This window comes from Oryctolagus cuniculus, chromosome 17, assembly GCF_964237555.1.
Source record: "Oryctolagus cuniculus chromosome 17, mOryCun1.1, whole genome shotgun sequence".
NCBI classification, from domain to species: domain Eukaryota; kingdom Metazoa; phylum Chordata; class Mammalia; order Lagomorpha; family Leporidae; genus Oryctolagus; species Oryctolagus cuniculus.
In genome coordinates this window covers 16113534-16141019 of record NC_091448.1, presented here as the reverse complement: position 1 = coordinate 16141019, position 27486 = coordinate 16113534, and the positions used below count along the sequence as shown (strand labels likewise).

Sequence of the window (27486 nt, the reverse complement as noted above, 5' to 3'; positions counted from 1 at the left end):
CGGCTGTCTCTAGTAGGTGTTTCCTGAATTTGCGCCTTCCCTGGCGAGCTTCCCCTCATCAGTCTGTCCTGTTCAGGGCTTCACAGAGCCTCACCGGCATAGCTGTCCTGACTGCAGAAGCCCTGGGACGAGTCTGGGTAACACAGCCCAGCTGACGACTCTGCATCTTTGAATTGGCCATGGCCAGTGAGGAAGCACACCCCGGTTCCGGAGGAAAAGGCCAGGGCCAGGGAGGATGCCTGTTGCCACCCTGTACCTGCTGCTGGCACAGGCACTGAGGGACCAGCAGTTAGCTGCTCTGACAGGGTAAGATCAGATAAACATTGAGAGCTATCGTTACTTAATTTTATAATAACAAGGTATAGGTTGAATTTTCTTCATCTAGAACAAGATTTTCCTAGAGAATTCTGTGGCCTGTGTCATATTTCATAATTCAGAGTTGTTTTAAGTCATGGTTTTTAAATATTCTCTCCCTCCTTAGGAGGTTTTTCTTTTCCCTCTTGGACACTTATTTTCTTGATGATTTTCCAGTTGTCAGCTTTGACCTCACACGTGAGAAATTTAGAAATGGCATCAGAGTGCGAGTAGGGGGAGTGGAAATACCCCTTTTGAAAAGCACTGGTGAGGGGCTGTGGTGTAGTGAGTTAAGCCGCCATTTGTAGCACTGGTGTCCCATGTGGGCCACCGTTCAAGTCCTGGCTGCTCCACTTCACTCCACCTCCCTGTATGTGCCTGGGAAAACAGCATGGAATGGCTTAAGTGCTCGGGCCCCTGTACCCATGTGGGAGGCCCAGAAGAAGCTCCTGGCTCCCAGCTTCTGCTTGGCCCAGCTCTGTTCATTGCAGTCATTTGGGGAGTGAACCAGGGGATGGAAGATCATTCGATCTCTCTCTCTCTCCCTCTCCCTTTCTCTCCGTAACTCTGACTTGCAAATAAATCTTTTAAAAAAAGAACAGCCCTGGTGAGAGTCCATGGCGTCTTCTTGGTGTTTTTCCTGATTCCTACCCTGGAGTCCTGTCTGGAAATCGCGTGTTGTGATGACTGACACAGTTCCCCTGTTAGAAGTAGCAGGGGCAGCTTTTCACCAGACGATGTGGACATGTTCTAACCCACGGTCTCTTGCTGCTATGCAGACACATCCGGAATATGATCCTTCCCGGTGTTTTGCCTTCATTCATGATCTGTGTGATGAAACTCAGAGTTACCCAGTGCCTGGAGGCACTCTTGATGTCATCATCCTCATATTTGTTCTGTCAGCAATTGTTCCAGACAAGTAAGTTTCAGGACCCTTAGCCAGCAGCGTAACAAAAACAAAGCTTTGGTCCCAGACCCTGGTGTTGGAGTTGGCCCTAACTGAAGAGGGTTTTCTGTGTTCTGGTAGAGGGGAAAGCCGCACCCTCCGTATCGGTAGGAACATCTCAGCAGTTGTCCCCAACGTGTCTTCGAGTTGCCCTTCTGTTTCAGCCTATGAACTTCTGCTTGCCGGACGCAGCAGTTGGTTCTTTGCCTTCTGGTGGGAGGGTGCCCTCTTTAGTGAGAAAACAAACGCCAACTGAGCCTCTCAGAGCTTGCAGTTTCAGAACTGTGGGTGCTGCACTTGTTAGGGGAGATTCAGGATTGGCTTTGTAAATGCTTTCAGTAAGACAAGTATAGTAGCAGAGCAGAATTTATGTTGAAGGTTAACTGCCGTGTTCTCTGCTTAAGTTGTTTGGCAAAGTGCAGAACAGAATTCCCTAAAATCAGATCTAGAAGAAAGGAAAGTCAAATGCTGTGCTCTAAATGATACTAGAAAAACCTCATAGGCTTCGGGCAGCCAATAGTCCCTAAGATCCTATGTCTAAAGGAAACAGAATGGATCTGAAAGATCGGGCCCCATCCGCTGGTTCCAAAGAATCCCTAGTGAGCCCAGACAGGGGCCAGGGCTTGGCCGTGTATCAGTGGTCTGGGTAGACCACAGCCCAAAGGTATGCAGTTAGTTTCAAACATCTCTGAACATCAAAGCCAACTATAGGATAATGAAGTAAGTTAGCATTAGGGGGACCAGGTCAGCAGGTGTCAGAAAGCCAGATCACGTGGCTGAAGACATCACGAGGACCTGGTGCTAGCTCCGCAGGGCAGGAGCTCTGAGGGATCAGCTTCTGCAACCCTCTTTTCCTCTAACAGCACTGGAGTCAGCCCACCTGGCAGGGAGGGAGAGAGGGTGAAGTGAAGGACAGCCCAAAAGGCTTGGCCTGGTTCTAACGGTTAATAACTGCAGAAGTTTAAATGCTACGAACTGGAAGAATTGACACAGATGGAAAGAAAACATTCAGCGTTCACTATTCAAAAATTCAATTAACTTTGAAATGTTTTTTATTATAAGTCTGTAGCATTTCTGATTCTGAAGTTATGAAAGCTTAAACCTGACCGGGACTTTTGGAGAGCCTGCAGTGGGAAGTGCAGGGGAAATGTAGCGCCCCCTTCCTGCAGGACTGCTGTGTGCTGGTCGTGTCACCTGTGTCCAGTGTCTGTTCTGACTGACAGGTCTTCATTTAGCAAACAGAAAGACAAGGGCTCTGCACTGGACGCGCAGGTCCAGTGGGCAGACAGGTGCCTCGTTAGCAGTCCCCCCACTGAGTGGTCAGGGCTCGGCTCAGGCAGCCACGAGAGCACAGGTCAGGGATGGCCATCCCAGGGTGGAGAGGAAGCAAGTCAGATAATAGAGAGCCAGGCCCCTGGGAGTAGCTGGCAGTTGGCAGCTGACGTGTGCTCCGGCTCTAACCGAAGCAAGGGCAGAGGAGCCAGGATTTCGGGGTTGGTGTGGCAGAGGTAGGAAGTCCCCTAGCTTTTTGAGATAAGCTGCAGGGGAAAGGCACCTTGTCCCTAAGGAGACTGATCTTCCTCCGTGCTGCCCCCTCCGCCAAGGATGCAGAAGGCCATCAGCAGGCTGAGCAGACTCCTGAGGCCAGGAGGGATGATGCTTCTGCGAGATTATGGCCGCTACGACATGGCTCAGCTTCGATTTAAAAAAGGTATTCTTTTAATTTTATTGATTTATTTGAGAGGGAGAGGCAGTGAGAGAGGTTTTCCATCCACTGGTTCACTCCCCAAATGGCTGCAACAGCTGCAGCTGTGCCAATCAGGAGCCAGGAGCCTCCTCTGGGTCTCCCATGCAGGTGCAGGGGCCCAAGGACCCAGGCCATCTCCTACTGCTTGCCCAGGCCACAGAAGAGAGCTGGATTGGAAGAGGAGCAGCCGGAACCAGAACCAGTGCCCATATGGGATGCCGGCACCTTAGGCAGACAATTAAGCTACTGCGCCACAGTGCCTGCCCCAAGGGGAGTGTATTTTTGGAGAAAAGAGGCTTGTTTAATCTAGATATTGAGCTTTTGTTAACCAAGACAGCTACTTTTAGAAGAGCTATTTTTAGAAACACATTTGATTACATAAATAATTTTAAAGTATGATGTGACAAAACACGCCATAAGAAAGCTAAAGAAACATTTTCCATACATGTAACAAACTAGGGCTGGATGTCTGCTCTCCCAGGGCCTGCTATGGAATTGATAAGGGAAAGACAGTGACCCACCCAAAAAACCAGGCAGGGAGTAGTCAGTTCAGAGGACAGAAGAACGTGTCTAAACAGCTATTAAACCTTCAAGGAAATTAAAATAATGAGATGGTATATAAGCCTGTTACAGTGCAAAGGAAAGGGTCCAGTCCTCAATCGCTGGTAGACAGGGATTGTTGTGGCCTTTTTTTAAGCACCCTAGTGTTTATTCCGTCCAGCGATCTTAGGAACTCTCCAAGAGCTAGCTAGTCCATGGCACATGAAAGCAGGATCTTAGGGAATACATGAGGGCCTCCAGGTGGGGGCTTGGGGTGGTCCCTGCCTGCTGATCTGGGGGTTCTTTCGTGTTACAAAGGAAGAAAAGCTGTGGGTAGGTGAGTATTTAAAACTTGATCCCGTGTGTCACAGTCACTGAGAGAGAATACATGCTTCTGTGGGAGGAGGGGTGATAGGGACATTCAGGCCCCCGTGGGGCTGTAGAAGGACGGCTAGGGGAGTTGGCAGCAGCAGGGGCGCTTATCCACAATAAACATACATGAGTTAATCATGTTTGAGTGTGAAGATACGTGAAGAGGCCTGTAACAGGACAGGCACCAAGACAGTGGTGGTGACGACAGTGACTGTCTCCTGTATCCTGCAACAGCTGCGCCGCTGGCTTTTATTATTTATCAGCTGCTTGTGCTGCCGATGTAGTCAGGGAGGGGAGAGTAGTGAGCAGAGCTGTTTTCTAAGCAAGGAGCCAAGAATCGTTTCCTTTAACATTGGCATTTGCTTGTTCCCATTGAGCTGCTCTTCTCCAAAGCACTGTTCCAGGCAAGAAATTTCAGTTTCCTGCCAAGTGCACCCAACAAAGGAGTCTATCTAAGAAAGTGATATCTCGGTGCACATTTGATTAGTGATGAAATTGGAAGAAGTGCCTTACAATGACCCTAATTCATTTCGTGTCACTCTGCAGGTCAATGTCTGTCTGGAAATTTCTATGTGAGAGGTGATGGCACCAGAGTTTACTTCTTCACACAGGGTATGACTGTGCTAACCCCCAAACGCCACATTAGATGGTCATCAGTGTACCTTGAGAAGGGAAATAATCCGCCCCTTTGACCTTCCAGACAGCCTTTTCCCTAACAGTCCCCGCCCAGCCCCTACTGCCAAGCCACTCTGAGCTCTCAGACAGCCCTGGCTCATGCGTGCCTTCAGTCCACTGCTTTCCTCTTTGTCACTTTGTCCAGAGTGAGGAATCTACCCATTTGGTAAGACTCATCTCCAGTCCAGCCTGACTCGGCCTGTACACGCTGGGTTGTGCTTAGGTGTGCCCATGTCCGGGTATGTCATTCCCTGGGTTCCAGGTGTGACCCAGAACTTCTGCCTCTGTTCCTTGCCTTGTCCAAAAGCCTCATCACCCACCAGTGCCCTAGGAACACTGCATTCACGGGCCCATTGTTCAGTCACAGACTTTGAGCCACAGATAAAGTGATAAAACCTTTGCCTAAAAATAATTGCTTTAACCCATTGGTGGGTAAAATAAGTTAATTAATTTTTGCATATAATCTAAAGGTATTCCTAGAGCCCTGAAGGCCTATAATAAACTGAAGGGTAAAAAAAACCCTTGGCCTACAGCTCGCACCTTTTAAAAAATCCCTTGCCATCAGCTGTCTGTTAGAGAAGCCCCTTCTGGGTTCAGGGCTGCCGTCCCTAAGCATGAGCTTGCTGCCACCAAGCCTCCACTGCATTTGTAACTGGACAGCACTGCTGGAGCCGCTGAAACGCATAGCACACATGATGACAGCAGTCTCACAGAGCCCCGTTCCTCATAAGAAAGAATAGACAGATACCCTTCCCTTGGGGTAAATGTTTATATATCTTCTCCTTTCTGAACCAGATGAACTGGACACACTGTTCACCACTGCTGGACTCGAGAAGGTTCAGAACTTGGTCGATCGCCGACTGCAGGTGAATCGAGGGAAGCAGCTAACGATGTACCGGGTTTGGATTCAGTGCAAATACCGCAGACCGCTGCTGTCCAGCACCAGCTGAGAGGCACCCGCTCCTGACACGATGCAAGCCCATTGTGTTGCAGGGCTTTTTCAGAAATACCTGTGGCCCAAGGACTTGGGTCCCTGCCACTCACCTGGGAGACAAGCATGGAGGTCCAGACTCCTTGCTCTGGTTTGGCCCAGGCCCAGCTATTACAGGCGTTTGAAGAGTGAACCTGTGAATGGAACCTCTCTGACTTGTGTTTCCTTTCTTTCTCTCTCTCTCTCTTTCTTCCCCACTCCTTCTTTTCCCTCCCTTTTACCTCCCCCACCTCTGCCTTTTAAATAAATTTTGAAAAAATTTTTAAAGTACTATATAGATGATATCTTATTGCTGTGTCCATCAAGAATTCAGACTCAAACCTTGAACGTAAAAGTGATTACCTTTATTTTTTTTTTTTTAATGGGATGCCAGCCCCTACCTTTAATTTATTTTAAAAGAGTTACAGAGGGGTCAGCGCTGTGGCGCAGCGGGTTAAAGCCCTGGCCTGAAGTGCCAGCATCCCATGTGGGCGCCAGTTCTAGTCCTGGCTGCTCCTCTTCCAATCCATCTCTCTCCTATGGCCTGGGAAAGCAGTAGAAGATGACGCAAGTCCTTGGGCCCCAGCACCCATATGGGAGACCCGGAAGAAGCTCCTGGCTTCGGATCGACGCAGCTCTGACCATTGCGGCCATCTGGGGAGTGAAGCAGTTGATGGAAGACCTCTCTCTCTGTATCTACCTCTCTCTCTAATTCTTTCAAGTAAATAAAATAAATCTTTAAAAAAGTTACAGAGAAAGATCTTCCATCTGCTGGTCACTCCCAAGATGGTCTAGGCCAGGCTAAAGCCAGGAGCCAGGAGCTTAATCTAGATCTCCCATGTATGGCAGGGCCCAAGTACTTGGGCCATCCTCCCCTGCTTTCCCAGGTGCATTAGCAGGGAGCTGGATCCAAAGTGGAGCAGCTAAGACAGGAACCAGCAATATGTGTGATGTTGGCGTCACAGGTGGCAGTTTTACCCACCATGCCACAGTGCCAGCTCCTGATTACTTTTTTTTTTTTTTTTTTTTTTTGACAGGCAGAGTGGACAGTGAGAGAGAGAGACAGAAAGGTCTTCCTTTTCTGTTAGCTCACCTCCCAATGGCCACTGCGGCTGGCGCACCTCGCTGATCCAAAGCCAGGAGCCAGGTGCTTCTCCTGGTCTCCCATGGGGTGCAGGGCCCAAGCACTTGGGCCATCCTCCACTGTACACCCGGGTCACAGCAGAGAGCTGGACAGGAAGAGGGGCAACCAGGACAGAATCTGGTGCCCCAACCGGGACTAGAACCTGGGGTGCCGGCGCCATAGGCGGAGGATTAGCCAAATGAGCCGGGGCACCAGCCCCTGATTACTTTTTTATCAAGATCCTAACAATTGTGCTGAATACTTGTAAAGCTCTTATTTTTTATTTATTTTTTTACTTTTTGACAGGCAGAGTTAGAGAGACAGAGAGAAAGTGTTTTCCTTTTCCATTTCCTTTTCCATTGATTCACCCCCCTATGTGGCCACTACGGCTGGCGCGCTGTGCCAATCAGGAGCCAGGTGCCTCCTCCTGGTCTCCCATGTGGGTGCAGGGCCCAAGGACCTGGGCCATCCTCCACTGCCTTCCTGGGCCACAGCAGAGAGCTGGACTGGAAGAGGAGCTACCAGGACAGAATCCAGCGCCCCAACTGGGACTAGAACCCGGGGTGCCAGCTCCGCAGGCGTAAAGCTCTTTAATATGTTCTTTTCTCTCAAGTTCTTTCTTACTTGGAGATCTCAGTTTGTCTTGCCATTTTATAATTAATAACTATAAACTTTTCTTCATGAGAGTTATGAATTTTAAAACTTAAGAAATTTATCTCCATAAGAAAGTTGTATGTGGTTAAGTGTCATTTGATCATCCATTACAGTGTGTAGTTTGGAAATTCAAATTCCTGCCTGGGCAGCCGTGCCTGATACCTGCAGAGGCGACTACAGGTTTCATTAAAGTCATCAGGAGAGCAGCTTGAAAGAATCCAGTCTCCGGTCTGTCTCGAGATGTTCCTGACCCAAAAGTGTCCCTGGAAAGAGCATCTCGTTAAGTAATTGCTCATGATCTCCCTTTAAATTTTAATTCCATTGATTTTAAACACCATTCCCTCTTAAATCTGTGTCTAAACAACAAAAAGGGTCTTCTCTTTTAACAAAGTAGCTTGTTGTGCCCTTAAATGATCCACAGAAGGAAGTGAGAGAACTACTTAATTTGGGCCACATCACTTCAGCCAGGAGCTGAGATTGCAGTCCAGGTCTCATGTGAGTGGCAGAGCCCCAGCCCCGTGAGCCGTCCCCTGCTGCTCTCCAGGGCCTGCAGTAGCAGGAGGCTGGAGTCAGGAGCCAGAGCCAGGAATCAGTCAGGCACTTGAATGTGGGATACTGCTGTAATAACCACCAGGCTGCACACTCCACTCCACGTCTGAGCGTGGTTGTCATCAGCATCAGATACTTTATGTGGTCTGCCTCTATTTATTTTTTAAGATTTATGTATTTAGTTACACAGAGGGACAGACAGAAAACTCATCCATCCACTGGTTCACTCCCCAAATGTCCACAACAGCCGGACTGGGCTGATCCAGAGCCAGGAGCTTCCTCCAGATCTCCCATGTGGGTGCAGGGGCCCAAGCACTTGGATCATCCACCACTGCTTTCCCAGGCCATTAGCAGGGAGCTCAATCCGAAGTGAAGCAGTTGGGACTCAATCCAGCACCAATAAGGATGCCGGCACCTCAAGTGAAGGCTTAACTTAGTATGCCACAGCACTGGCCCCTCTGTTTTTTTGTTTGTTTTTTAATATTTATTTATTTTATTTGAAAGTCAGATACTAAGAGAGAGAGAGGGAATCTTCCATCCACTGGTTCACTTCCCACATGGCTGCAATGGCCAGGGCTGAGCCACGCCAAAGCTAGAAGCCAGGAGCTTCATCCAGGTCTCCTGTGTGGGTAGCAGGGGCCCAAACACTTGGGCCGTCCTCCGCTGATTTCCTAGGCCATTAGCAAGGATTTGGACCAGAGTGGAGCAGCCAGGACACAAACTAGTATCCATATGGCATCACAGGCAGTGGCTTTACCTGCACTTTACACCATAATGCCAGACCCATGATCTGCTTTTTTTCTATTATCATTCCATATTTCCCACTTGATACGTACAGTTATATATTCTTAGAATTTTCAGTTCTTCATTCCTATATTTTGGGTTTTCAGATCAAATATTCACCTACTTTATTATTTTCAGCTATACATGTGAAAACAGGGGCAAGGCAAGCAATTTTTCTCCTTAATCTAAAATTTCAGAAAATAGGGATAATTTCCACAAAGAATAGAATTAAGATTCAGAGTGATGGCTGCTTTTACCTTTTAAAAAACAATTTTTTAAGCCGGTGCCGCGGCTCACTAGGCTAATCCTCCGCCTTGCGGCGCCGGCACACCGGGTTCTAGTCCCGGTCGGGGCACCGGATTCTGTCCCGGTTGCCTCTCTTCCAGGCCAGCTCTCTGCTGTGGCCCGGGAGTGCAGTGGAGGATGGCCCAAGTCCTTGGGCCCTGCACCCCATGGGAGACCAGGATAAGTACCTACCATCGGATCAGCGCGGTACGCCGGCCGCTGCGCGCTGGCCGCGGCGGCCATTGGAGGGTGAGCCAACGGCAAAGGAAAACCTTTCTCACTGTCCACTCTGCCTATCAAAAAAAAAAAAATTTTTAAGTTGATATTTTCTGAAATGCAGAAAGACCTTGGCTTACTCCCCAGATACCCACAGCAGCTAATGCTGTGCCAGGCTGGTACCAGGAACTTCATCCAGGTTCCCACAGGGGCAGAAGGGACCCAGGTACTTAGCATCACCTGCTGCCTCCCAGGCTTTACATTAACGGAAGTTAGAATAGGGAGCAGAGGCACCCAGGGAGCAGCTTAGCCCACTCTACAATCTCCACCCTTGAAAAATGTTTTATTTTTCAATAATTCAGACTTGCAGAAAACCTGCGGGAACCTTGCAGGAACAGTCGAATTTTTTTTTGGTGAACCATTTAAGCTGCAAGGGGATGTCGGAATACCCCTGTGTATTTTGATAGGTGATTTCTGTGACTGCAGACCTCCTGCATTATCATATATGAGGGTGTCCCTCACAAGCAGGAATTCATGAGAACATTAGCACTGTTCAGGTTTGCCCAGTGGCCTCAATGATGTCCTTGTCACATGCACATGACGCAGTGCATTTAATGGTTACGTCTCAGACTGCAGTTTGGAACAGTCTGGCTTGTTTTGTAACCTTGACATTTTAAGATTACAGGCTATTTTGTAAACTATCAAGCAGAGTTTGCTGATTTGCCTCAGATTATGGATTTTTAACAGGAATATCAGAGCGTTAGGAGATAGGTGACTGAATTTTTCCATTAATGGTGACGTCACTTAATTGAGAGGGTGTAAGGTTTGTTTATTTATTCATTTATTTACTTGTTTGAAAGAGAGAAAACCTTCAATCAGTAAATAGTCAGGCTCCCATGACCTTGAATGCAGTCAGTCGCTGGGTCAGTCCTTTGCATTACCAGTCTGGTCGCCACCACTACCCTCCTCACCTCTCTTGGGCACTGATGCCCATACCCAGCCACTGTTCCCATCGCTCCCTCCACACCTTCCTCACCCTGCACTGGGTCCCCCAGGCCCGGGAGCTGCCAGCCCTCTGCCCCGGGTTGTCCTCTCCTTTGCTTTCCTCCCCCTGAGGGGCTTCCGAAGGAGGCTGGCAAGAAGGAAGCTCACACCTTTCCTTAATCAAGTTTACTTAAAGCCGGAAAGTGATCAGGGGGTGACGTCACCTTTGCCTTCTGAAAGGAAGAATGGTTGTATTCAGTTCAGTGATCCACTAGAGACCATCCTTTGGCATCTTGCAAGCATTCCAAAGCAACAGGAATAGTTTGTATTCCATCCTCCTGGCACCTGGCTTGGGCTTTGGGCTTAGGAAAGATGAGCCTTTTCCTGCCTCTGCTCCATTTCATTCCCTGCCATCTGCTAAGCTCTCTGACATTTTATCTGCCAGGCAGAGTTGAGCCCTGTAAGGGCCTTTGCATAATGTTGCAGCCTCCCAGTGGCTGATGGCAGGCAGAGGACATGACACATGGCCGGAGTGGATGAACGTGTGGAGTCAGTGCCTCTCCAGAAAACACGGGCTGCCTGGACCGTCAGTCTGACTCAAGGCTGTCTGGTGTTCTTAAAGCCAACAAGGTGATGGGCTTGGGAGGCGGCTGCAGGTGCGAAGCTGCTCAGGAGGTTGTATGGCTTAGCGGCGGCCCTGGAAGAGAAGTGTATTGGAAACTGACATCTTCCCAAGTGCGGGCAGTTTAAGGAGATAAATCAATGTTTCTTGAAAAGTGATGATTCAATTTGAGACAGGTACAGTGGAGCTTTTCTTTTCTTTCTTTCTTTTTTTTTTTTTTTTTTTTTTTTTTGACAGAGTTATAGAGAGAGAGAGAAAGGTCTTCCTTCCATTGGTTCACTCCCCAAATGGCCGCTACAGCCAGTGCTGCGCCGATCCTAAGCCAGGAGCCAGGTGCCTCTTCCTGGTCTCCCTTGCGGGTGCAGGGGCCCAAGCACCTGGGCCATCCTCCACTGCCCTCCCGGGCCATAGCAGAGAGCTGGACTGGAAGAGGAGCAACCGGGACTAGAACCTGGCGCCCATATGGGATGCCAGCGCCGCAGGCGGAGGATTAACCAAGTGAGCCACAGCGCCGGCCCCCAGTGAAGCTTTCAGAATAAAACCGTGACCCTGCAGCCAGTGTAGCCATGCTGGCAAAGTCGTTCCCCTGCCTGTGTGCTTCCCCCGCAGCGTGGCCTCCACGAACACTGTCAGACCCAGGCTTTGCCACGGGCCTGCCGCCTGCTGGTGTGTGATCTCATGCTTTCTCGGGCTCAGGTTGGGAAACTGGGCCCTTGGCAAAGCACAGTCAGCTGTACGAAGGCATCCTGCTGTCACACAATCCATTCCTATCTTTACTTCAAGGCCTCTCTCGAGAAGAGTGGGGAGTCCTGTCTGTGGCTTAAAGGATGAGCTCAGGACAAACAGTGTCTTTCACTCTGTTCACAAAGGCCTGTTCTCTGCTCTGGCTGCAGCTGCGATTCCCAGGGCCTGGCGGCGTCGATGCATCACAGATTTGTGTTTGCTTCTGCAGCAGGTCCGCACGTCCTGTTTCTGGATCTTGGTCAGGAGGTGGAAGAAATGCTGATGATGGGTTTCCCAGTTAGCCGCTGGCCTCGCACTCAGGCTTGCTCCGTGAATTTCCTTCAGGCACACATGCAGCCTGACCTCCTATCAGGACAAGTAGCCACCATCTGAGGCCGTGCCCCCCTCAGTCCTGGGACACAGGAGCCAGTAGCCTGGCACAGAGACTCGAGCGGGGCCTCTCCCTCAGATGTGAGTGCTGTATTGCATTCATTCGTTTATTCATTCCCCACTTTCCTTTCTCTGAGTTTGCATTTCTCCCTAAGAATGTTAATTGCGGGGCCTGTGCTGTAGCACAGCAGGTTAAAGCCCCCCCCCCCCCCCCCCCCCGCGCAGCCCTGGCACCCCATATGGGCGCCGGTTTGAGTCCCAGTTGCTCCTCTTCCAATCCAGCTCTCTGCTGTGGCCTGGGAAAACAGTACAAGATGACCCAAGTCCTTGGGCCCCTGCTCCCACATGGGAGACCTAGAAGAAGCTCCTGGCTCCTGGCTTCAGCTCAGCTCAGCTCTGGCCTTTGTGGTCATTTGGGGAATGAACCAGCGGAATGGAAGACCTCTCTCTCTGGTTCTACCTCTCTGTAACTCTGTCTTTCAATTAAATAAGATAATTCTTTTTTAAAAATGTTAATTGTCCTTAGAAGGAAGCAGGCGGTAGCAGCATGTTGGAGAGACACCTGCAGGCAGTGACGGGACGGAGAAAGCCTGCAGTACCCACTCTGTGAGCCCCTTGCATGCACTGCCCATCCCCCCAAGATTTATTAGGTGAGTATGTTGCCTCAGCTCACCAAATTATGAGTTTCTTTTTTTAAAAAAAGATTTATGTATTTGAAAGAGTTACACACAGAAAGAGAGAGAGAGAGAGAGAGAGAGAGAGCTTCCATCCACTGGTTTACTCCCTAACTGGCTGCAATGGCCAGAGCTGCACCAATCTGAGCCAGGAGCCAGAAGCTTCTTCTGGGTCTCCCACGTGGGTGCAGGGGCCCAAGGTCCCTTCTACTGCTTTCCCAGGCCACAGCAGAGAGCTGGGTCAGAAGTAGAGCAGCCAGTCTCAAACCAGGCCCATATGGGATGCCGGCACTGCAGGTGGCAGCTTTACCTGCTACCCCACAGCACCAGCTGTGGGGTATGAGTTTCTTTGGGGACTTTGTATTTTTTTTAAGATTTATTTATTTTAAAGTCAGCATTAGAGGAAGAGACAGAGATCTTCCACCTGCTGATCACTCCCCAAATAGTCAAAATGGCTAGGGCTGGGCCAGGCTGAAGCCAGGATCAGGAGCTTCTTCCAGGCCTCCCATGCCAAAGTACTTGGGCCATTTTCCACTGCTTTTCCAGGCGCATTAGCAAGGAGCTGGATTGGAAGTGGAGCAGCCGGGTCTCAAACGAGCCCATACAGGATGCCAGCATCACAGGCAGCAGCTATGCCACAACACTGGACCCGACTTTGTGTCCTGAACACTTAGCAGAGCATCTGGGCCCCTGTTAGTGCCAGTAGCTGAGGACTGAGTGTTGTCCTGCCCTTCCCGCTCCTGCCATGGACAGTCAGGACTTCCCTTTGAAAGTGTATGTTGTACTGGACTCTGGTTGCAAAATTATTGACAGCTCTGGTGCACACTGAAAAACCAGAGAGGGGCGCAGGTGACCCCTGGGCCCTGGGGCAGAAAGGTAGAGGGGCCCCAGAGGAGGCCTGGGTGCCTGGTTGCCCTCGTGCCCCCACAGCTGAGGGCTGGCTGTTTTTCCCTTCGGTCCCCTTGCAGGAGGCAGCCATCACCTGGCTGCTGAGGTTTGAGTTCCCTGTGAAATGGGGGCACAGTGTGTCTGCCAGTGGGTGTGGGTGTTTCCTGGAAGGACTTACAGGCCAGGCAGAGTCCCCAGAAGGCATCCACAGAACACGTTTCCCAGAGTTCCGCTGCCTTTGTTTCATTTTCCCAAACACTGACATCTAAGTGTACAACCATTATCACTTCATCGTTTTATTTTGTTTCATTTGTTTATGTTTTGAAAGGCAGAGAGAGGGAGAGAGAAAGAAAACTTGCTGGTTCACTCCCAAAATGCCACAGCAGCGGGGAGGGGCCAGGCTGGAGGCAGGAACTCCATCAGGTCTCCTGGGTGGGTAGCAGGAACCAAGCACCTGAGCCTTCATCTGCTATCCCACCTTAACCTGAGGCTGACGACTTTCAGGTGAACTCTAGTTGTCTGACCTTGGCGAACTACTTACCCTCCCAGAACTTCAGGTTTTCCCATCAACTAAATGGAGATGATTATGTTTGCATTCCACAGGGGCGCTGTGAGGATCAAAGGCCAGCTGGGCGCAGGTGTGCCCCGTTTACTCTGCGGAGGGGGCATCCGGGACAGCTGCACCCTGATGGAACCTCTCCTGGCACCATCAGACCCCCTCGGCTCTGCTGCGGCCTTTTTTTTTTTTTTTTTTTTTTTTTGACAGGCAGAGTTAGACAGTGAGAGAGAGAGACAGAGAGAGACAGAGAGAAAGGTCTTCCTTCCGTTGGTTCACCCTCCAGATGGCTGCTAAGGCCGGCGCGCTGCACTGATCTGAGGCCAGGAGCCAGGTGCTTTCTCCTGGTCTCCCATGCGGGTGCAGGGCCCAAGCACTTGGGCCATCCTCCACTGCCTTCCCAGGCCACAGCAGAGAGCTGGACTGGAAGAGGGGCAACCGGGACTAGAACCTGTGGTGCCAGCGCCGCAAGGCGGAGGATTAGCCTAGTGAGCTGCGGCGCCGGCCTCTGCTGCGGTCTTTTTTTTTTTTTTTTTTTTTTTTAACAGGCAGAGAGGACAGTGAGAGAGACAGAGAAAGGTCTTCCTTTGCCGTTGGTTCACCCTCCAATGGCCACTCTGCTGCAGTCTTAACGACAAACTTCAGCTTTCCTTCCTGGGGAGTTCCCCTTGCCTTTGGCAATTAGATTTCAGATCGGAGATCAGTAGCCCTGCCTTATCAACCTGATGGTGTGGGTTGGGCTGGCTTCAGCGTCAGCCCCTGTGAACCAGGCCCCGGACAGGAGGGCCAACGGCACAGGTCATTAGTTGACATGCATGCTGGGGGTGGAGGAGGCCATGCTGGCCCTCAGGCCTTGGCATTTGCTGTACCTTCCGCCCGAAAGCTGTCGCAGGAGGGACACGACCTTCTCCGGAGGCCTTCCCTATCCCTACCCCTATCTCAGAGGGCCCCGGTCTGTTCTCTCTTGCCACAGTGGGACATCGCAGGCTTGGTAGTTTATCAAGAGTAGAGAGGTCTGTTTAGCCCAAGGTTCTGGAGGCCGGCAAGCCCAAGAGCATGGCACAGACATCTGGTTGGCATTTGAGAGACTTCGTCCTGGGTGGTGACAGAGCAGAGGCCATCACATGGCGAGGCAGCCAGCAGGCCAAGGGAGCAGCTCTCATCACAAAGCCCCTCCTGCAGTAACCCATGAATCCACTAATCTATTAACGCAAGAGCCCAGGCATGAGAGCAGAGTTCTTACAATCCAGTCACCTCCCAAAGGCCCCACCTCTCAAATGCCAGTGACAAAGGACCTTGGGTATTAAGTGTACAACACATGGAATTCCTGGCACCTACCCACCTGGCACGATTTGCGGGTTTACTGTTGGAATCTCCCCACCCAGACCTTAGCCCCAAGGAAGCTGTGCCTTTGCTTCGTTCAACAGTGTTGTCAGCCCTAGTGCTCAGTCTTTGGCTGGCAAAGGTGTCCAGCTAGAACTCAGATACTATCTTGTTTTCATTGTGTCTTTTTTAAAAATGACTTCTATTCGTGACAAGTGATATGTTGTAGCAATTTAAAATTTCCTTTAGAATGAATCTAGGGGGTAGCGCTATGGTGTAGTAGCTTAAGCCTCTGCCTGCAGCACTGGCATCCCATATGGGCGCCAGAGTAACAGTTGCTCCACTTCCAATCCAGCTCTCTGCTGTGGCCTGGGAAAGCAGTAGAGGATGGCCCAAGTACTTGGGCCCTGCACCTATGCGGGAGACCTGGAAGAAGCTCCTGGCTCCTGGCTCTGAATTGGCCCAGCTCCAGCCATTGTGGCCATTTGGGGAATGAACCAGCAGATAAAGACCTCTCTGCCTAGAACTCTGTCTTTTAAATAAATAATATTTAAAAAACATAAAATGAATTTAAATCATAATTTGAAAAAGATGAAGTCGAGGGGGGCATTTGATGGCGCACGTCAAGCCACTGCTCAGGATGCCTGCACCCCTCCCAGAGTGCCTGGGGTCAGGTCTCGCCTCTTCGTCCCATCCAGCTTCCTGCACTGCGGACCCAGGGAAGCAGCAGTGACAGCCCCAGTGATTGGGACTCTGCCGGCCACCTGCGAGACCTGGATTCAGTTCCCGGCTCCTGACCTTAGCCTGACCACTGCAGGCATTTGGGGAGTGAACCATCAGATGGGAGACGGTATATCCCTGCTTCTCAAATAGGTAGTTTTTTAAAGTACATGGAATTGTCTTCATAAATGTTTTGCAACATTGTCCAGATTACAACATTTTCCTCAAAATAGAAAATGGAAGTCTCCCACATTTACCCTGAAGTGGGGGCCCTGCCTGTGAGACTCAGCTCAGCCTGAACCGAAGGGGGACCAGGATTGGGACACCTCATCTTCCCCAGGGGCCCGCCTTGGCTTGGGACTGACATCGTAGGCTGTGGTCCATGCAGTGGCAGAGGGCCCACTATGGACTCCGTGTTCTGCTGTCACTGCCTTGGTAGATTTTTAAAATTTTTATTTTTATTTCTTTGAAATTCAAAGCAATAGAGAGAGAGAGCTGCCATCTGCTGATTCACTGTCCAAACGGCTGCACCTGCTGGGACTGGGCCAGGAGCTTCATTCTGGTCTGCCACATGGGTGGAAGGGACCCAAGTGCCCGAGTCATCGCCTGCTGCCTCCCAGGGTGCACACGAGCAGGAAGCTGGAGCAGGAGCCGAGGCAGGCCTCGCTCCCAGCTCTCCCGCACGTTCCGCGCAGCAGGTTGATCCACTTTGTCACAGTACCCACCTCTTGATAGTTTTGTTTTTAACGAGGGGCCCCACAGATTGCACAGGCTGCTGCCGCCTGTTTCTTGAACCCCCTTCTCTCCTTCTCCTTTCTTAGACGGCCCCTGTTGTTCTTGACTTTTTCACTTGTATTTCTTCTCCCCACCATGTCTGCTGCTGACGCATGGCTGCCCCAAGTGAGACCATCTAGGGTGGGCCTTGTTATACCCAACCCCAGGACCCAGGGCTGCTTCCAGCTCTTCCTGCCTTTCCCAGGCTCTCTCTGCTGTCTGCTCCCTGCTCCGAGGATAGGTCAGGCACATCTTCCAGACACATCCAGCCTGGGCCTCTCAAGACACGGTCCTCTGCGAGTCCTCAGCCCATCCGTGCCATGGACCTTATCACTCCCTTGGCACCAGTGTGCCGTCTCGTGCCTGCCTCATGCCTTCCCCTTGGGACCAAGGACCGTGCCTACTTTGCTCGGGACTTCGTACAGCGCCAGACACACAGATGTTCAACAAATAGCTAGGGCACGGGTGACTGCTCAGTCACCTAGGAACTGGGTCTGAGAGAGCCGCAGGCCCCAAGGTGAAGAAAGTCAAGCCTGCCCCCGCTGAAAGACGGTGCGGCTGGGGACAGAAGCCAGAACCCGGGACACACCTGCGGAGAGCAGCCGGGGAGCAGCCCCACAGAGGGAGCAGCTAGGGTCAGAATGGTTTAAAGGTGTGGACCCCACGAGACTGGCAGAGAGTGAGCGAGCTGATCCACTTTGAGTCTGAATGCCACCAATACATGGATAATTCCCAAATCTCCGTCACGAGCTAAAGCTCTCTCTTGAGCCTTCAACTAGTTTATCCAAACACCTCCCAGACATTTCTCTCCCCTGGAAGGCCTCAGTCAATGCCCTCATGCGGAAGCCCTACGGGCCCGCAGCACATGCCCAACTCCTTGCAGAAAACCACTGAACGCTGACCTTGGGGCCCTGCACATTCGTAGACTGGTGCATGGGAGACGTGCTGCATTGTGTGTTGTGGGCTTAGCAGTCACGCATACACTGACGCACGTCCCTTGGCAACTTCCGTCTGGAGGGGATGAAGGTGAGAGTGAGCCTGGATGTGCTGCAGAAAGCCCTGCTCTGCCTCTCTGCCACCCCCCCCCCCAAGCACCGGCCCTGAGGAGGAGGAGGAAATGTCAGTTTTGCCCCCAGGCAGGGTGATTCTTGTAGGGAGTTGTTTTTATTTGATTTAAAATTAGAGGAGCCTATACTGTGGCTTAGTGGGTAAAGCTGCCACCTGTGAGTCCTGCATCCCGTGTGGGTGCCCGTTCAAGTCCCAGCTGCTCCACTTCTGACCCAGCTCCCTACGAATGCACCTGGGAGAGCAGCGGAAGATGGCCCAAGTGCTTGAGCCGCTGCACCCATGTGAGAGGCCCGAAAGAAACTCCTGGCTTTGGCCTGGCCCAGCTCTAGCCATTGTGGCCATTTGGGGAGCAACCCAGTGGATGGAAGATCCCTCTCTGTGTCTCTCCTCTCTAACTGCCTTTCAAATAAATATTTTTTAAAAATTAGAAAAATAAATAGTTATGGATATTATGATAATGAACCCAAGCTAGATTACAAATTTGGTTTCCTACCAACACAGTTACAACATAGTGTTTTGTTTTGTTTTGTTTTGTTTTTTGCTAATGTAGGGAGGGGCCATGAAAACAAAGTGCCCAGGGTCACCTGTGTCCTGTTCCCGGTCAGCATCGCCTGCCGCCCAGGCAGAGGGCAGCGTCAGTGGAGACAGAGGCAGGTGAGCCCCTCAGCCCTCGCTGGCTCGGGGAAGCCCAGCGCGGGGGAGGGATTGTGGGAAGTTCTCGTCATGGCTGTGTGCACAGGGCCTCCCGACTTCCTGGGAGAGGCATCAGAGCCTGGGGAGATTTGAATGGTGGTGCCCAGGACAGTAAGGTGTAAAACACTCCTTTCTTTGTTTTTATTTTTTAAGTTTTATTTAATTATTTGAAAGAGCAACAGAGAGAGAATCTTCCTTCCACTGCTTCACTCTCCAAATGCCTACAGCAGCTGGATCTGGGCCAGGCTGAAGCCAGGAGCCAGGAGCGCCATCTGGGTTCCCCAGGTGGGTGGAAGGGGCCATCATCTGCTGCTTCGCAGGAGCATTAGCAGGAAGCTGGATTGGAACAGGAGTGGCTGGGACTCCAGCAGGCACCCTGATGTGGGAAGGGGGTATTACACGCAATGGCCTAACCTGTTGCATCAGAACACCCACCCTACCTTTATTCTCAGAAGAACTTCTGTTTAGAGGCCCACATGGTGGTGCAGCAGGTTTAGCCACTGCCTGTGGCCCGCATCCCATATTGGAACGCTGGTTCTAGTTGCAGCCTCCTCGCTTCTGACCCAGCCTCCTCCAGGCATTACGGGAAAGGCCGCACGTGATGGCCCCAGTGCTTGGGACCCCGCCACCATGGGGGAGACCCCTGTGGAGCTCCAGGCTCTTGGCTTCAGCCTGGCCTCGCCCCAGCCATCGCAGTCTTTGGGGAGTGAACCAACAGATGGAAGGTCTCTCTGTCTGCCACTCTGCCTTTCAAACAAATAAATCATTTTTTTAAAAAGGAATTTCTGTTTCTAGATTTCTTGGTATGAACTGCACTTTTTCAGAGCCTGGAAGAGAGGGCTTCTGGGGAAGGCATCACAGAAAGGTGGCCTGGGCGGAGCCCCGCAGGGTGGCGTTTTTCCAGATGGACGGGAGCCAGACAGCGCTCGGCCAAGCACACGGAAGACAGCGATGCAGAGCTGCTGGCGGGTTCACAGCCAGCCCCCTTTCTCTAAGACTTGCTCCTTGTTCCTGAAGGGAACAGGGTGGCTCCTGGTGGCCTTGTTTCTGCCTGTCACTGGTCCCCCGGCCGCAGATGAGACACGGTGTTCATAGGACATGAGGGAAGCCAACCACAGTCCCTTCCCCCACCCACACAGTGGGCTTAGGGGCGGTTGAAATGGGATGAGAAAGCCGTAGGGTGGAGGAGAGAGCAAGTGCAAATAAAAGCCCCAAGGTGGGGACATCTTGGCATTGAAGGTGCTAAAGGCAGGCTAGGCCAAGGTCAACAGAGAGGGGCAGAACAGGCCTGGAGGCCATTGGAGGGTTTTAAGGAGGGAGTGGCCTGGTCTGATTTACATTTTTAGAAGGTTTGCCCTGAGGAAAACTTACTGTGAGGGTGGGGCTAGAGCAAGAGCAGCTTGGAAGTCCTTGCTGAATCCGCACCTGGCTTCAGCGGTGGCAATGAAGACAGCAAGAGAGGTGAGTCCAGACAGGGCTCCCAGGAGGACCTGGACAGGGAGCTGGTGGCACCGCACCCGCGCTGGAGGAGCAGGGTAGACATCAAGACTTCTGTGCAGGGCTGGGTGTTCAGCTCAGTGTTAAGACAGCTCTTGGGGCTGGCACCGTGGCTCACTAGGCTAATCCTCCGCCTTGCGGCGCCGGCACACTGGGTTCTAGTCCCAGTCGGGGCGCCGGATTCTGTCCCGGTTGCCCCTCTTCTAGGCCAGCTCTCTGCTGTGGCCAGGAAGTGCAGTGGAGGATGGCCCAAGTGCTTGGGCCCTGCACCCCATGGGAGACCAGGAGAAGTACCTGGCTCCTGCCTTTGGATCAGTGCGGTGCACCGGCCACAGCGCGCTGGCCGCGGCGGCCATTGGAGGGTGAACCAACGGCAAAGGAAGACCTTTCTCTCTGTCTCTCTCTCTCTCACTGTCCACTCTGCCTGTCAAAAAACAACAACAACAAAAAAAAAACAGACAGCTCTTGGGATGCCCACAGTGAGTGATCAGAGTGCCTGGTTCAAATCCTAGCTCCACTGCTGATTCCAGCTCCCTGCTGTGTGCCTTGAGGAGCAGCAGGTGATGGCTCAAGTACTTGGGTCTCTGCCATTTGTGTGGGGGATCTGGATTGAATTCCTGGATCCTGGCTGTTGCTGGGGTTTGGGGAATGAACCAGCAGACGCAAGATCTCTCTCCCTCTCTCTGCCTTTCAAATAAAAGTTCTGTTTAGATGCATGGTTCTGTTTAGATGCATAGGGGTGCTGATGGCACATCCAAGTGGAAATGCCCAGAAGGCAGTGGACCACATCAGTCTGGCCTCAGGGAGACAGGTCAGAGATGGACATCCCTGGATCCTGCACCTGAGGGTGGCATCCGCATACAGCTGGGGCTGAAAGCCACAGGCCAGCGTGGGTGCACCCGAGGCCACGTGAGGAAGGAATTCCGAGCAGGTATGGGTTTGTGAGCAGATGCCCAGAGGACACTGCGCATGTGAAGCCCCACCCCTGGCTGAGCACAGAGAAGGATCCTGTAGATCTGTAAGGGGCATCACTCCTGACCTTGACAAGAGTTCTCTGGGTGGAGGGAGGGATCTGGAAGTTAAATTGGGATGGGTAGAAGAGTAAACAGTGAAGTCTCCAGTGCCTGGTCTCAGCCTTGGCAGGGGTCAGCATTAAAAAATAGGTATGGCAGCAGGTGTTTGGCCCAGCATTAAAAGACCCCCTGGGTCTTTTTTTTTTTTTTCTTTATGGTGTGACTCGTGACTCCCAGCTCCACTTCCCATTATCGAGCACCCTGGAGGCAGCCGGTGATGGCTGAAGTGCCTGGGTCCCTGCCACCAACATGGAGACACTGGTTGAGTTCCTGGCTCCCCACGTCAGCCTGTACAAGGTGCAGCTGTTGTGGGCATTTGGGGACTGAACCGGTGGATGAGGGATCTCTCTGTCTCTGTCTATCTCTTTGCCACTCAACAGCAACAACAAAATAGTCATGAAGGACCTTAGAGGGACGAAAGGGGAAATTTGAGCGTGGACTTTATATTAGATACCGTTGTGTTCAGTGCTCAGTCGCTTGTGTGCGATGATGGCCTGTGGCAAGAGGGATTCCTGGTCTTCGGAGGACACACGCCTGCTGCGGTGCTGACTGTACAGCCCTAAGAGTGAAACAGCAAGGATGTTGGGCCCGGCATGAAGCAGCCACCTGCGGTGCCAGCATCCCATATGGCGCCTGTTTGAGTCCCGGCTGCTCTACTTCTGATCCAGCTCCCTGCTAATGCACCTGGGAAAGCAGCAGAAGATGGCCGAAGTGCCACCTTTCCCAGGTGCATTAGCAGGGAGCTGGATCAGAAGTAGAGCAGCCGGGACTCAAACAGGCCCCTGCACCCATGTGGGAGACTGGAAGAAGCTTCTGGTTCCTGGCTCCTGGCTCCTGGCATCGGATCAGCCCAGCTCTGGCCTTTGCAGCTGTTTGGGGAGAGAACCAGCAGATGGAAGACCTCTCTCTCTGTGAATCAGAAGCGGAGCAGCTGGGACTTGAACCCACTCCTATATGGGATGCTCACACTGCAGACAGCAGCTTAACCTGGCAGCCACAGTGCCAGCACCCTCATTATTTTTCTTTCAAAGATATTGGGGAAAAAATTAGAAAAAGGGAGAGTGGATAGCAGCTTCAAGGGGGAGTTTTATACAGTTTGTGTTTTGAAACATTCCTGTGGTGTCGCTCCCCCTCTTCATGAAGGAACGACACAGGACCCTGCCTAGGCTTCCTATCCGAGTCACGGCACCATTATGTCGCTCCCCGTCTTCGTGGAGGAACGACACAGGACCCTGCGCTGTTCTTTCGTCTGCTCGGCCCTCCCCGGGTTTGCTGCTGGTTCTTCCCGGGTTGGCTACCGACCCTTCCACCTCCGTGGAAGGGCGGTTCCCCCTGGCCACTTTCCCCACTTCCGCGGGGGAGCGGCACACCGCCGGCCGGCTCTCTCGGGGGCTGCACAGGTGTTCCTTCAGATAGATGTTCCCCTTAGATGTTCCTGGTGCATGTTGTCTCTCTCCTCCTTTATAGTCCTCTTCCACCAATCCCAACTCTGCTACCCACACGCCGAGTACGCTGCTCTCCTCCAATCGGGAGCAGGTCCTGCTGTTTATTGGTTGAACTGGAGGCAGCTGTGTAGAAGCTGTTTCCTCCTCTCCCAGCGCCATATTGTGGGAGAGCAGATGCATAGAATAAGTCTTAATTCGAGTAACAGTGTAGTCCCAGTTGCTCCCCACACTGTGGGGGATGGGAGGGCGGCGGCCAGCACGGGAGCGAGCGCTGGGCCTGGATGAGGCAGGTGCTGCGCAGGACCTGGGCCGTCCGTCTGATGATGCACAGGGCAGGAGCCAGGAGGGCAATGGGGGGTTCAGGCTGAGACAGGGTCACCTGAGCACAGGGCTTCAGAACTGGAGTTCGTTGTTTGTGTATAAGATCTAAACAAAGACCGGTCATTGGCTTCCAAGTCGCCAAGAGAGGTGAAGCTGCAGGAATCCGGCGGCCTGTGGGACTCACTCGGGTTCCCCAGCTGCGGCACGGGGAGGTTGGCATGGGAGATGCCCTCGGGATCTCCCCCTGCTGCGTGGGGAGCACCCCCTGGCGAACACTTGGGACCCAGTTCCTCCTGGAAAGGTTTCTGATGAGGGTTCCCACGGAAGGAGGCAGAGAGGACTGAAAGCCCCCCACTAGCACGGCAGGGGGGCGGCAGGGCGGGGCTGGCCGCCAGGGCCCAGGCGATGCCGCTGTGTGGGTGAGCACAGCGCGGGTCCCTTGGAGAGTCAGTTCTGCCCTGTCCTGGCCGAGCCGACGCTCACGTAGCACAGCGTGAAATGAAACAACACAGTTAATGTGATTAACACTGAACCGTCCTCTGTGTCTGAGCAAATGGAGCATGAAGTGGGTTCAGGAACTTAAGTTATTCAAGACCGCCCCGGGCCGCAGCGGCGTCTGCAGGCCAGCCAGGGGCTTTGCAGCCCTCTCCCCGGCCCGTGCGCCCACCCGCTTCTCTGCTGCTGCTCCTCCTTCCGGCTTCCCCACCCCCCCACCCCCGCCCCGGGGACTCTCACTGGCTCCCACTTAACAGTTGAAGGCACTAAGCATTGTCACAGAGGGCGGGCCGGGACTGTGTGTGAGTCAGGGGGGTACCGGTGACCGGCAGAGAGCCAGGGGAATGGGGCCCCGCTAGGCGAGGCACGAGGTCGGCCCTTTCGCAGCCCCCAGCTCCCTGCGCATGATCTCACTTAGTCTTGACAACAGACAGCCCCTGGAGGCTGCTGTCATTAACCCCGAGAGGAAACTGCGGGCAGCGGGCAGACAGGTTGAATAAGCTGCCAGAGTTCCTAGGGCACAATCAGGATTCGCGCTGGGCCCTGGCCACCCGGCTGCGGCCGGGCTTCTGAGTGGGTGGACATTCTTGCCGGTACCTGCTGGGAAGCGCCGCGCACTGGGAACAGGGCACCCGCAGGCTGTCCGCCACGGCCCACTGTTTGTTTGAGGGCTGGCTGACAGTCTGAGTGCGTGAGAGTGGAGACGTGACTTCCTTTCTTGTGGGGTCTCTCTCCTCAAATGAAAGATTTCCCCATAGCCTTTGAATGCTCAATCTAATTAAGGCAAAAAGGCATCAGAGAATGGCTGGGCCTTTTATTCACTGTCAAGTCCAATCTGTAGGCTATTTACGTGCCAAGGTCAAAGATCAGTCTTTAGCGGCTGTCCTCTCATTCATGTGGCAAAGCGTGGAACATAAAGTTTATTGATGCAAACCTGATTGACAGGCAGGAGTAATGAGGTGGTGGGGACAGGGGCCGTCAGGAAGTATAGAGCCACGGAAGGTTCGGGCCTGCTCAGCCACCGTGCTAACCCCGTGCTCCGGGTTGCACCTTTCGGCACTAAAACCCACAGGAGCGGCCAATGCGCCAGGCCCTTTGGCAGCTCTCACTGAGCCCACGAAGACAGGGGAGGGGGTTTGCTAATCTGGGAAGAGGAAGGCTTGGAAGGCTAGGCACGGACGGTTGTGAAACTTCACAGATTCAGGGATTCCTGGGGTCCCTGAAGAGGAAGCAAGGTGCCACCTGTCCGTTGCAGGTGCACCACCTGGCCCTGGGGAGTGCCTGCAGAGCCCTCCCCCCCCCCGCCCCGCCCACAGGGAGAGGTGGGCAGGCTGTGTGAGCCACACCCCCGCGGTACTTGTAGTGTCCTGGGAGATGGGCTGCAAGCTGGGGAAGAGAGGAGGGGACCCAGGAACTGCTCCGGCTCGGGGCTCCAGCATAAGTCCTGCTTCTCGGGGCCAAACTGGCTTCTGACCTGAGGAGCCCGCCTGACTGCAGGCCCTCAGAGATTTTCATTTATTGGTTTAGGTTTTTTTTTGTTTTGTTTTTGACAGGCAGAGTAGACAGTGAGAGAGAGAAAGGTCTTCCTTTGCCGTTGGCTCACCCTCCAATGGCCACCGCAGCTGGCGCACCGCGCTGATCCGAAGGCAGGAGCCAGGTGCTTCTCCTGGTCTCCCATGGGGTGCAGGGCCTGAGCACTTGGGCCATCCTCCACTGCCTTCCCGGGCCACAGCAGAGAGCTGGCCTGGAAGAGGGGCAACCAGGACAGAATCCGGCGCCCCGACCGGGACTAGAACCTGGTGTGCCGGCGCCTCGAGGCAGAGGATTAGCCTAGTGAGCCGCGGCGCTGGCCCATTTATTGGTTTTCATTTCACTTGGATGGCAGAGAGAGAGAGATCCATCCACTGGTTCACTCCCTCAAATGCCCAAAACGGCTGGGACTGGGCCTGGTTAAAGCCAGGAGCTCCCATCTCCATCCAGGAGCCCAGCAGGAGCCATCGCGCACTCCTCCCAGGGTGCACTGCAGGAAGCTGGAGTCAGGGACAGAGCTGACACAGGCACTGTGATAGGAGATGCGGGCTTCACCACTGGGCCAAGCTCATCATCACCCTGCAGGTGATTTGAAACTCCTGTGTGTCCCAGTGATTCCGAGACCCTGGTTTTCCACAGCAATCTATCTGGATTTAAATCCTCGAACTCACATATCACAAAATAACAGTCTGTTTAGAAGCAGACTATCCAAGTTGACTCAGACCCCCCAACTCACCCTCATTTTGTTTCCTTGGGGCCCAGTTGAGGTTCAAGGCCTAGTGTGAGTATGGAATGTCTCCTCCCCTGGTGTGTTTCTGGACAGGCCGATTGGCGAAGTCCGTGTCCTCTGATCCGTGGAAGGGCAGGGCCCAGGCTGCACAGAGCTCCAGGCGGAGAGCAGGGCAGGAGCCAGGCCACGCTCTACCCTTACGAGCTCCGTGAACTTGGATGGTTACTTCATCTTCCAGGCCCTGGGACAATGGCCATGACCTCCTGTTTGAAATTAGTAGGTGAAGGAGAAGCAAACTTCTACTTTATGGCTCCTTGCTTTGGGAGGTGATTAACAAAGGAACCAGGGGCCGGCATTGTGGCATAGCAGTAAAGCCACTACCCGCAACATCAGCATCCCATATGGGCGCCGATTCCTGTCCCTACTGCTCCACTTCCAATCCAGCGCTTTGCTAACAGCCTGGGAAAAGCAGCAGAAGGTGACCCAAATCCTTGGGCCCCTGCCCACATGGGAGACCCGGATGAAGCTCTTGGTTTCAGCCTGGCTCAGCCCTGGCCATTGCAGCCACTTGGGAAGTGAACCAGCAGATGGAAGACCTCTCACCGTGTGTGTGTGTGTGTGTGTGTGTGTGTGTGTAACTCTGACCTTCAAATAAATAAATAAATCTAGGGCAGGCGCTGTGGCACAGTGGGTTAACACCCTGGCCTGAAGCACCAGCATCCCATATGGGCACCAATCTAGTCTCGGCTGCTCCTCTTCCGATCCAGCTCTCTGCTGTGGCCTGGGAAAGCAGTAGAAGATGGTCCAGGTCCTTGGGTCCCTGCACCCATGAGGGAGACCCAGAGGAAGCTCCTGGCTCCTGGCTCCTGGCTTCAGATCAACGCAGCTCCAGCCAACTGGGGAGTGAACCATCAGATGGAAGACCTCTCTCTCTCTCTTTGCCTTCCTCTCTCTGTGTAACCCTGACTTTTGAATAAATAAATAAATCTTAAAAACAAACAAACAAATAAATAAATCTTTTAAAAAAAAGAAAAGAGAAAGGCTCCCGGGGCAGGCATTGTGGTGCAGCAGGTTAAGCTGCAGCTCGGGGCACCCGCATCCTGGCGCATCCCACGTCTGAGCGCCAGGGTGGAGTCACGGGACTCCATTTCCAATCCAGCTGCCTGCTAAGGCACCTGGGAGGCAGCATTATTGTGGCCCAGCTGTTTGGTTCCCGCCCCCCACAGGAGATCCAGAAGGAGTTCCTGGCTGCTGGCTTCAAAAACTGGCTCAGTCCTGGCTGCTGCTGGCATTTGGGGAGTGAACCAGCAGGTGGGGGTCTCTCTGTCTTCTTCTCTGTTACTCTTCCTTTCAAATAAGTAAGTAAATAAACAAATCTTTGAAAAGACAGAAAGGGTCCTGGAGATCCATTCACCAGCCACCAGCGGGAATGTAACCTGACAAAGGCCACAGTCACAGGACAGAGTGGTCTCGGTGCACAGAGAAAGGCTTCAGCGCCTCTCAAAGTAGTGTCCAGACCATCAGCAGGAGCCTCACCTGGGAAGTGGTCAGAAATTCAAATCGGGGCTGGCGCTGTGGCGTAGCGGGTGAGGCTGCCGCCTGCAGTGCCGGCATCCCATATGGGTGCTGGTTCGAGACCCGGCTGCTCCACTTCTGATCCAGCTCTCTGCTATGGCCTGGGAAAGCAGTAGAAGATGGCCCAAATCCTTGGGACCCTAAACCCGCGCGGGAGACCCAGAAGAAGCTCCTGGCTCCTGGCTTCAGAT

General features: G+C 52.7%; 1 protein-coding gene across 7 annotated transcripts in view; it reads left to right on the top strand.

The window, feature by feature from the left end:
* Window positions 1–26754, top strand: part of METTL2A (methyltransferase 2A, tRNA N3-cytidine) — a 34453-nt gene extending 7699 nt beyond the window's left edge. The window contains exons 6-12 of one of the 7 annotated variants that reach the window (XR_007911353.2): window positions 1134–1273; window positions 2905–3011; window positions 4506–4571; window positions 5430–5500; window positions 18487–18590; window positions 18783–18914; window positions 19171–19411. Coding sequence is in view for 6 of the 7 variants with exons in the window: in XM_051825112.2 (XP_051681072.1) it covers window positions 1134–1273; window positions 2905–3011; window positions 4506–4571; window positions 5430–5500; window positions 18487–18590; window positions 26488–26680 (681 nt within the window). In the remaining variant the exon portion in view is untranslated. Of the gene's footprint in view, window positions 1–1133; window positions 1274–2904; window positions 3012–4505; window positions 4572–5429; window positions 5896–7494; window positions 7752–12459; window positions 12584–18486; window positions 18604–18782; window positions 19412–26487 lie in introns of those variants that run through there. The other 6 variants (XM_051825112.2, XM_008271665.4, XM_008271667.4 and 3 more) reach the window with 6 other exon arrangements.
* Window positions 26755–27486: the final 732 nt, after the last annotated feature.